The following is an 11,346-nucleotide window of genomic DNA, read 5'->3' as shown; positions in this document are numbered from 1 at the left end:
CGAGCGATGGAGTAGAGATTACTTTCTTAGAAGAAGGTTCGATGTCATGACCACGAACATAGACGAGTCCATAAATTTGAAGTTGTTAATAGAAAGGGAGTTTCCAATTGTTGCCCTTTTTGATGAAATACAGAGGACATTGTCACGGTGGTTCCATGAGCATCGTATGGATCCAGATAATTTTACCACAATCCTAGTTCTGTCGGTTGAAAAATTATTGCGAGAACGTATGGAACTGTCAAATGCACTGTTTGCCTATCCTCTCAATGCTCAAGAGTTCACCGTGCGTGGCTATGGTCCGAATGCCCTAGTTAACCTTCTTAGTAAAACTTGTAGCTATAAAGTGTTTGACATTCAACGTTTACCTTGTCATCATGCATTAGTAGCATTGAAACAACAATGCAAGCCGGATTTTGGTTCAAGAATTTACACGAAACTTTGCTCCCCTCTCTATGTGGCAAACCACTACACGCTGACTTATTCAGAAACAATATATCCAGTTCCTCCAGAAGAGCAGTGGGTGGTGCTGCCAGAGTTGCTTGACATTATCATTCATCTGCCATTTAAGAAGATAGAAAAATGGAGAAAAAGAGTTAAGCATATTCCATCAGCCAGTGAGGTTCCTTGGAGGATGAATAAGTGCTCAATTTATAAGCAACATGCCTATAAGAAAAGCAGTTGCCAGAATCGATCACATGCAGATCAAGAAAATTAACTTCAAATCGATCAGAAGCAAGCAAGCATGCAACCTGTCGTTATTAGATCGCTTAAGCGATCTACTATTCGCTTGAGCAATCTACTGTCCAGATTTGCATATAATAATAGATCGCTTAAGTGACAAAAGATCGCTTAAGTAATTTGCTGTTATCTGCAGATCTGAACAGCAGATCGCTCAAATCTAGTGAACACTAGATCGTTTAAGCAAATAACAAACCATTTAACAGGTAATAGACACCTAGATTATGTTTCGTTTACTTGTTCACTAGTTTCTCTTGGCTGTATATCAATCTATTGTGGTGCATTAAACTGATTTTATGTCCTTCCATTTCCAACTATGCCATCAAGAAGAATGATGAAATCGAGAGAGTTGCCAAGGCCAACCGTTGAAGACTTGTTTTTTTCAATTTTTTATGTTGACAATTGGATATCTTTTTGTTTGAAGTTTTGAATAGATGATATTAAGGATGCTTGTAGTTACTTAATTGTTGCTCTTATTGTGCTACAAGAAAATCTTGTTAACAAGTTTAGAAAGAAAATAATAAAAAAAAAATTAATTATCTGGAAAGGAGGACTACAATAAACACCCTCAAAGTTGTGATGCTAATCTGTATGAGTTGTCTTTCAAACTGATTGATATAGATGGAGCTTGAAATTTGTTGTAGGCTAGTTGGTTGCAACGGTTTAGGGTGGAGAGGGTGGGTTTGGAATTAATGGGGGTTAGGATATTGAAATGAAAAAAAATAATTAATAATAATAAATATTAAATAAATGAAAAAGACTAACAAAAATAATAGAATAACCTTAGATCATTTAGTTTTATGTACGGTGATGATTGACAAAGACCTAAGTGTTATTTTCACATTCTATTGGACCTATGCGAAATTTCAACACCAAGAGAAAAATGTAATTAATTCACTTTTTGACTGTACTAAACAGAAAAATACAAAATCTACATGGAAGACAGTTGTAACTCTGCAAAATCATCTGTTTACTTGAAATAACAACTCTTTTTAAAATCAGACCGAGAAGAATCTCAAAAAAGTGTAATATTTATCAATGCTCTGAAAATTTCACCATCTCCTTCTTCGTCCATATCTCAACTCTCAAGCCATTTTTTTGCTCGAACTTTTAACATCTTTATGTTCTGAAGAAAGAAGAAGAGGATCTGTTCACTAAGCTTGCATGGTTATCTAGTTCTCTTTTACCCAAATCTCTACCCTTCAAGCTTAAGCAATGATGGCTTATCTGTACAAGATCTCTTAAGCGATCATGAATTTTAGAAGGAATTGTTAAGTACAAAGAAACTTGGCCTTGGTCGCTTAAGCGACGTCAACTATTGCTTAAGCGATCTTGGCTTATCTGTACAGAATCGTTTAAGCAAGAGCCCACATCGCTTAAGCGGTCTTGTATTTGAGAAGGAATTGTTAAGTACAAAGAAACTTGGCCTTGGTCGCTTAAGCAACGTCAGCTATCGCTTAAGCGATCATGGCTTATCTGTACAAGATCACTTAAGTGAGAGCCCACATCGCTTAAGCGATCTTAAATTTAAGAAAGAATTGTTAAGTACAAAGAAACTTGGCCTTGGTCGCTTAAACGACACCGGCTACTGCTTAAGCAATCACGGCTTATCTGTATAGGAATGCTTAAGCGAGAGCCGACATTGCTTAAGCGATCTTGAATTTGAGAAGGAACAATCATTCAAAGAAAATTGGCCTTGGTCGCTTAAGCGACGGCGGCTATCGCTTAAGCGATCACGACTTATCTATACAGGATCACTTAAGCAAGAGAATACATTGCTTAAGTGATCTTGAATTTGAGAAGGAACAGTCAAGTACAAAGAAAATTGGTCTAGGTCGCTTAAGCGACGCAGGCTATCGCTTAAGCAATCACGCCTTATCCGTATAGATTCGCTTAAGCGAGATCTGACATCGCTTAAGTGATCAAGGCTAATTTCCTTTTGTACTTCGAATAATCATTCTCAAATACACAATCGCTTAAATGATGTCAAATCTTGCTAAGCGATCCAGTATAGATAAGCTGTGATCATTTAAGTGATAGCCTACGTTGCTGAGGCGACCAAGGCCAAGTTGCTTCTTTTCTCCTCAATCTTTTGATATTGTGAACTTTTGAGTGAGAAATTATATTCCCTATTGTAGGTCAGCTTTATATTCAACTATAACCATCCATATTTGTGAAATGAGATACGTTTCTACTAACGTGTCAAACTAGTGTGCTATGACATTCCTCTATGTATCATACAGTTGTACATCACATATTGTAGCTTTTATATTTTGATGTTGTGAATGTCCGAGGTTTAAATTAGCGTTAATAATCTTCTTAAATGGCCTTAATATGTGTTAATAACCAATGTTGCTTAAGCGATCAAAGCCAATTTGCTTATTTTCTCCCGAATCTTGTGATGTTGTGGATGTCCCAAGTTAACATTAATGTTTTCTTAATATGGGGTTGTCAAATAATCCATAAAAAAAATACCTAGTGTATATAAGCCTTCATGGCTTAAGCGATACCCTAAATCGTTTAAGCAACCAAGGCCAATTATTGTCAAAATCATCTTCAAGTGCACGATCGCTTAAGTGATGTCATGGCTTGCTTAAGCAATTTAGTATACATAAGCCTTCGTCGCTTAAGCGATATCATACATCGCTTAAGTGATCAAGGCCAAGGCAGTGTCAAAATCCTCAAGTGCATGATCGCTTAAGCGATGTCAGATATCGCTTAAGTGATCCAATATAGATAACCCTTGATCGCTTAAGCGATATCCAATGTCGCTTAAATGATCAAGTCTAAGGCAGTGTCGAGATCATTCCCAAGTGCACGATTGCTTAAGCGATGACAAATCTCGCTTAAGCTATCCAGTATATTTAACCTTCGTTGCTTAAGTGATACTCAACATCGCTTAAGTGATCAAGGCCAAGACAGTGTCAAGATCATCCCCAAGTGCACGATTCCTTAAGCAATTTCAGGTCTCGCTTAAGCAATCCAGTATATTTAGCCTTTGTTACTTAAGCGATACCCGACATCGCTTAAGTGATCAAGTCCAAGACAGTGTCAAGTTCATCCCCAAGTGCACGATCGCTTAAGCGATTTTAGGTCTCGCTTAAGCGATCAATTATGTTTAGCCTTCATCGCATAAGTGATACCCGACATCACTTAAGCGATCAAGTCCAAGGTAGTGTCAAGTTCATCTCCAAATGTACGATCGCTTAAGTAATGTTAGATCTCGCTTAAGCGATCTAGTATACATAAGCCTTCATCGCTGAAGCGATACTCGACGTCGCTTAAGTGACCATGGCCAAGGCATTGTCAAGATTATCCTGAAGTCTATGATCACTTAAGCGATGTCAGGTCTAGCTTAAGTGATCCAATATAGGTAACCCTTGATCACTTAAACGATATTTGATGTCGCTTAAGCAATCATGACCAACACATATTAATTCCATATTTTCTCCTCAATTTGACAATCTAATTGCACCAACACATATTAATTCCATATTTTCTCCTCAATTTGACAATCTAATTGCACCAACACATATTAATTCCATATTTTCTCCTCAATTTGACAATCTATTTGCGTCAACACATATTAATTCCATTTAACAAGATTACTAAATAAACTCAAAGTCAAAAAAGGAAAAGAAATACTTAATTGCTCTTTATAAATCTGAAATATGTCAATTACATGAAAATACAACATTATAAGCAAGAAATAAATGTCCTAAAGCAACCCAAAATAATAGCAGCCTCGAAAGCCTCTATCATCCCTCTTCATCATTGTCTTCAGCCACTTCCCCTTCCTCCAAAATTATTCAGCACCCCTTTAGCATCATCATCAGCAGCAGTAGCCTCTTCGTCTTCTTCTATAGCCCCCCTTCCAACATTATCCAGCCTTGGTCTTGGCAACAAAGCATACATAACATCAATTTAATGCACCACAACCCAATTATTAACAACCTGACGCCTAACAACACCAATTGATCTAATTCAAGGCAACCCAATTATCCATATAAGAAATGCAATTCACATTAACTACAAAACTCTAAGTCCAACTTCCATACCTGTTGATGACAGCATCAATAATGACTTGGATTGGGTTCTAGTCAATCAAAAGGTTTATAATGTCCATGGAGTGCTTCACAATCCTAACAACCATCAACAAAATTTGTATTAATAATGAAAACAACATTATAATGAAAATAGCAGAATTTCCATGTTCAAGTTACCTGTGCCCCAACAAACAACATTTCATTAGCAAAAACCATGCAATAGACTTGGCCGACTGGTCTATTAAGGCTAAGTTCAGCCGATGACTCAATGATCCATGCCTACAACATCACCAACAAACACAAAATAAAAGAACTGGTACATCAAGAACTTGTACAGATTAGTGATCACAAACATACCTTTCGCAGTAACTAAGGGATCCATATGATCGTGAAAACACTCAACAACCAAGCGCTCCCAAAAGTTGCTTATTGTATCATCATCCAAGTTGTCCATTGGGGTGTTGGTCATGTCGAACTCAAGAAATTTTAGTGCATATACCCCGCAATAAGCACTACAATATGAGGAAGACATTAGTATTAGAATCAGCTTATAGAACAATTGTATTGTGTAAGTTTTATACAAAATTTATCTCGCGTCATTTGTTGGGACGGGAACGCGCTTGTGTGGCCACTTTCTCGTCAATAGTTCATTACCCAAGTGCTAAAACATCTTGCTGTATCACAACAACTACGAGAACAATGTACACAACAATTGCATCTCCATGTCCAACTGCCTCTCCCGACAAATACTCAGGTTGCAATCAAGGATTTGTAGCAAGCCTTCCTCCAATAGCCAAACGACAGTTATCCAATGCATATCCTTGATCTTTACAATGCAGTATACTCTTTTCACATTTGCCCAACTGTTGCCATATTTGGGCCTTTCCCCCTTTACATACTGCATCATCCTCTCATCAAACCGATAATCAACAAAGACATCATTAAACTCCTCTACGACCATTCTTTTCCACTTGCCTCCCCTTGTTGGATCTCCATCATTGGCCTTTTTCAATAACATCTCATATATACTTACTAGGCTTTGGCCAAAGGACACATCGGTGATGGCGTAGTGTGGATAAAAAAGATCACCATTAGTGCTCTGACGCTACCTCATAAATGTCAATATCTCATCATGATATATGTCTTGGCAAACATGATATAACTATTTTTTTCTCAAGCAATCTATTTTTTTAACAGATCGCTTGCCTCACGGAAAACATAAGAAAAAATAAGGAAAAATACGGGAAAATAACCCACCGAGTCATCAAGCCAGCAGCCCATTGTCAAAATTTGATCAAACCACTTTTGGGGATAATCCTCGATCTTACACTTCACACAAACATCGCTTCCTTCATCATTGTAATAGGCATAAAAGGATTTTTTTTCTCTTTATCATCTACTGGCCTAAACAAAGCAAGCTTTAATTGCTTCACTTCCCCACTTCCTCATTGTTCCTCCTTATCAACCAGTTTAGCTTCCCCACTTCCTCCGGCTTCCTCCCTATCAGTCGGTTTAGCTTCCCATTTCCTCCAACTTCCTCTTTTTCTTTCGTAACTCTCCTCTTCTTTAGATACATTATTTCCATGAAAGGGGATTTCACATGCTTGTTTTTTCGGGTCTCTCTTTTCTTCAGTTGAACTTCAACCATTTCCAAGACCACATAAACCTTCTCCTCCACCCTTTGCACCCTCTCTTCCAATTTATCTACCTTCTCATAAACGGTGCTTCTCAACATGTCAAACTTGTTGTGTAGACCATTTATGAGGTCAACCAACTTAGATTGAGGATGCGTTGAAAATCCGGTACTTGGTGGCAAACCGGTACTTGGTGTACCAGTTTGCCAATTAGGAGGAGGCATACGAACCTCAGCCTCCATGTCTTCCTCCTCAAACACATGCTCAACAAGCGGCCCTTCAACTGCAGTGAAATGTGTGACTCCTTGTACGTCCCGTATTATGCAGTCTATCTTCTCATCAGAAACATCGTCCAACAGTACGAACGATGTAACATAATCTATCACCGATTCAGCCCTAGTAGGAGTGATGAACGGATGGACCATTCCCTACAAAAAGAAAAAAAATCAATCAAATTTACAAAATCATTTAATCTATTCCATATTCAAAAAACAAATCCTTTAATCTTACCCGAGCCACTTGAATTTCAATTTCTATTTTGTCATAGTCCCAATGGGCGCTCTTCTTGGTGTCCGACCACAACATCCTAGGAAATTACGGTGCCTCATCCGAAGTCTCCTTTTGCCCTCTCGCCTTAGCTAGGACAGGGATGACCTCATACATCCAAGCCTACATTGTAAAAAAACAGTTCATATCAGAATTAAAACACATATAATACAAAATAAATAAGCAAAAACCTATTAATATTTACCTACATTGCCCAAGGGAAGCCAAACAAATTGTATATGCTGGGTTTCTCCTTCTCGACATATTTGCAGTATTTTATCGCCATGTCTTTTCCTCATAGGGAATCAATAGTTAATTGAAATGATAACCTTCCCCATGGATAAGAATAAAAGAAGTCATGGTTACTGCATCGCACCAAATCCAGGTTTACGGCTTTTGTTGAGTCACAAGCCATCAGGATTGAATGTGCGAACCATACCAAGCACATTCGGAACTTATCTGAAAAGCTATACTGATTTCCTTCCGCTTCTAACCTCTCCTCTAAATCATGACCCGAAACTGACTGTTGCCCTACGAGAACCTTTCTGACAAATGTTTCGGCAGCCTTGCTATTCTTTACCCTTTCTTTAACCTCTACTTCTGGAAATGGCCCACAATTTAGACCCGTCATTAAGCAGAATTCCATCATCCCAAAACGAATCGGCTTTCCATCAACCACAAATCACATTTCATTCTTCTTTTTGCATTTAACAAAGTGCACCAAAAGATAATGTGCACCTTGCCCCCAGAAGTCCTTACTCCAATTTTCTCACAAGTCCACAAAATGACCAAAACATGAGCTTTTGAATCGGTCCATCCCTCTCCAATGTCCATCTAGAATGTCCTCAATTTTCCTAAACACTTGCCAACTAGACCTAATGGTAATCCTTGCCTGGAAGTATGGCATAACATCATTTACAACCTCAAGCCCATAATCCTTATAATTTATGCTCCTAGAACACTGCATAATCGATATACACTACATATCAACACAACAAAAAACCAAAACAAGCAACATGTTGGAGTGCATTGGGGGAGTGGCTGTTTTTGGCTTCCAGAGGTCCAATGAAGACAAGGGAGGCCTAAGGAGGATGCTGTAGCAGGTTCGGTGCTCTGAACTTCATAGAAGAGAGCGGCATAGGGGGGCTCGGGGCTTGCCTACATATTGCAAGGCTGGCTACGCATGGATAACCTTGCAATTTGTAGGGCAGCCACCCAGCCCCTCATATTCCGCTCTCTTTGCCAATAAAAGCCATCCAAACTACCACAAACAACCTCCCTAGGGCCTCCCTTGGCTTCTCGGCCCTTTGGAATCCCAAAACACCCACTCCTCTAATGGCCTCCAATTGCTCGACAAAATGCAACAATGACCCTAACAACAAACACTAACCAAATATCCCTAAATTGGCACCAACAACCAATAATTTCATAATATATATATATATATATATATTACTTGTTTTTCATCTTCTTCCACCTCCTCGTCGGAATTTTCGTGGCATCCTCCTCTTCATTTTCAATTTCGACTCCTCCCTTTCCTTGTTCCGCTAGCAAGATGTCTTATTTCGATGCCGTCTCCTCTCCTGGTAGAGCAACTTCAGTCATCAGAAGTTGCTCCACCGCAATCTCCAATTCTCCAATTTTCGAACCACTAGCGTCCAGGATTTGGAGAGGGGTTGGGTCTTTGTCAAAATCTTTGTTTAGGTCAACCATTGTTTCTTTATAAGTAAGAGGGAATGTCTTCAATACAAACCGCAAAGGATTTCAACAATGGGTGCCGGAAAACAGGAAGAAAAACGTGGTGAAGGGTGGTTGTTTTTGTCGGCTTTTTTTTAGGTTGCTTAAGTGATTTGAATGTGTGTGGGGGGTTGAGTCTGTCGCTTAATCGATTTTGATTGGGGGGCTTTTTAATTTTCAAAATTTAAACTAATTTTTGTTAATTATACTATTACCTATATATGTTTAAATCTTTGCAGTCTAACCCTTTTTGCATGTTTAGTGATTCTGAAGTGTGCTCCGTCAGTTTTTCAAACTTAAAAAAAAAAAATACAAAATAATTTCAAGGTCAGCTTCTTAAATGCAAACTAGGTCATCACAGTTAAATTTCCTCATCGTTCACGCCATCCTTCCCACGCTCCACTTCTCTTCCAGCAAATTCACACACCCGAGATCTAACTAAGAAACACAATTACTAGAGGCTTCTCTTCTACTCCCCACTCTCAATGTCTATCACTGGCTATGTCAGTCTGCGCCAAAACGGCATCGTTCCTGGCAAGCATGCCTTTCACTTGCTTCTGAAGGCGCTTTCCAAGTCGAAAAACAAAAACCAAAACCCTTTTCAGTTTTATGCTCATATTATTAAGTTTGGTTTTGATTCTGATCCATTTGTTCGGAACTCATTGATTTTTTGTTTTGGTAATTGCGGGTATCTCAAATTTGCGCGCAAATTGTTTGATGAGAGTACAGTGAAAGACGTTGTTTGTTGGACGGCAATGATGGATGGTTATGTGAAAAATGGTTGTGGTGTTAAGGGATTGCAGTGTTTCATGGAGATGAGATCAATGGGTGTGAGAATCGATGAAAAGAGTATTGTAAGTGTTCTTAGTGCAGCCGGAATGGTGGGTGATGTTTGGTTTGGAAGGTGGATTCATGGGTTTTATATAGAAAGAGGAAGAGTGCAAGTGGATATTTATGTTGATAGTGTTCTTGTTGATATGTACTCAAAGTGTGGATCTTGTGATGATGCTTATAAAGTTTTTAATGAGATGCCGAGTAGAAATGTGGTTTCTTGGAGTACAATGATATCAGGCTATGTTTTAGGCAATAGGTTCAAGGATGCATTGCATTTGTTTCAAGAAATGTTAATGGAGGATGATGTTAAACCTAATGAATCTACGTTGACTAGTGTTCTCACTGCTTGTGCACTGCTAGGTGCTTTTGATCAAGGAAGGTGGATTCATGGGTATATAAATAGGAATAATTGTGAATTAGATGTCAATTCGTCAATACTTGGAACGGCCTTGATAGATATGAATTCAAAGTGTGGGTGGGTGGAAGAAGCTTTAATGGTTTTTAACAACTTACCAACAAAGAATAAGAATGTGTACGCTTGGACTGCCATGATTAACGGTTTGGCAATGCATGGTGACGCAGTAAGTTGCTTGAGTATTTTTAGGAGCATGGTCAGGAATGGGGTTCAGCCAAATGAAATCACCTTCATTGGTGTCCTGAGCGCTTGTTCTCATGCAGGGCTTGTAGATGAGGGGTGTAAATTGTTTAAATCAATGAGAAAAGATTATGGTGTGGAGCCTAATGTAAATCACTATGGTTGCATGGTTAATATACTTGGTCGAGCAGGGTATGTGGAGGAAGCAATGAAGCTGATTGAAGACATGCCAATGGAGCCTACTCCTGGTGTATGGGGAGCTCTATTTGGTTCCTGTATGAATTACAAAGCCTTCGAGCTAGGAGAATATATAGGAAAGCATTTAATCAAGCTACAGCCCGATCACAGAGGTAGATACGCGCTTCTGGCAAACTTGTATTCAAAATGTAAAAGATGGGATGCAGGTGCTCATTTGGGGAAACTAATGAAAAGGAAAGGGGTGAAGAAGGCTTCCGGCTGTAGTTGGATACAAGTGAATGGTGTAGTTCACGAGTTCATTTCCCTCGGTAGATTACATTCTGAGTCTAATGATATATATAAGATGTTGGATTGTATTACTGTACAATTAAAAATTGCTGGTTATGTTCCAGACTCTTAACTTATTAGCCTTTGATATTGATGCTTGTTGAGACAATAAGATATAAAAGGGTTATATTTATCTAAAAAAATTATTTCCTCTTTCAATCATGAACCCTAATTCAATAAATCATGATACTATTTTAAACAATGAAGACAAAACATATGCAATTGAAAGAGTTTGATCAAGATCATGAAAGTAAATTGGAGATGGAATTTATGCTTTGCAATTGTAAGTTGCTTTGTTCATTTTTCTCTTTACTTTTTTCCTTTTCTACACTTCTACAAAATTTATAAGTTAGTTTAAGGTAATCAAAATTCTTAATTATTATTCTTACAATCTTAGAAGTTAAAACATATGGGAATGGATTCCATGTCAAAACAAAAAAAGCATAAAAAATATTAAAAATATAAATAAAATGGTATTTTTGGAAGTAGGTGGGTTTTATAAACACAATTGCATATGCTAAAATATTTTTAACAGGGAAAACTTAGAATTGATGTCTTGAAAGATAAATTGTGGGAGACCAATATCATCAACTCTTAAAAAATTCAAATTATATTATGAATTAATTTGAAAAAACTAAATAACACATATTTTTTAAAATAATTTGAATATTTTTTACGAGTCCTTAGGACT

General features: G+C 38.0%; 1 protein-coding gene across 1 annotated transcript; it reads left to right on the top strand.

Moving 5' to 3' along the window:
• Positions 1–9,083: 9,083 nt before the first annotated feature.
• LOC116108566 (pentatricopeptide repeat-containing protein At1g50270) lies at positions 9,084–10,771 on the top strand. The gene has a single exon (XM_031394806.1). It carries the CDS (start codon positions 9,187–9,189, stop codon positions 10,726–10,728), a length of 1,542 nt encoding a protein of 513 aa, XP_031250666.1. The 5' UTR covers positions 9,084–9,186; the 3' UTR covers positions 10,729–10,771.
• The last annotated feature ends 575 nt before the right edge of the window (positions 10,772–11,346 follow it).

Source organism: Pistacia vera, unplaced genomic scaffold (genome assembly GCF_008641045.1).
Source record: "Pistacia vera cultivar Batoury unplaced genomic scaffold, PisVer_v2 Contig566, whole genome shotgun sequence".
In the NCBI taxonomy this organism is placed as follows: domain Eukaryota; kingdom Viridiplantae; phylum Streptophyta; class Magnoliopsida; order Sapindales; family Anacardiaceae; genus Pistacia; species Pistacia vera.
This window is presented reverse-complemented; position numbering and strand designations above follow the sequence as displayed.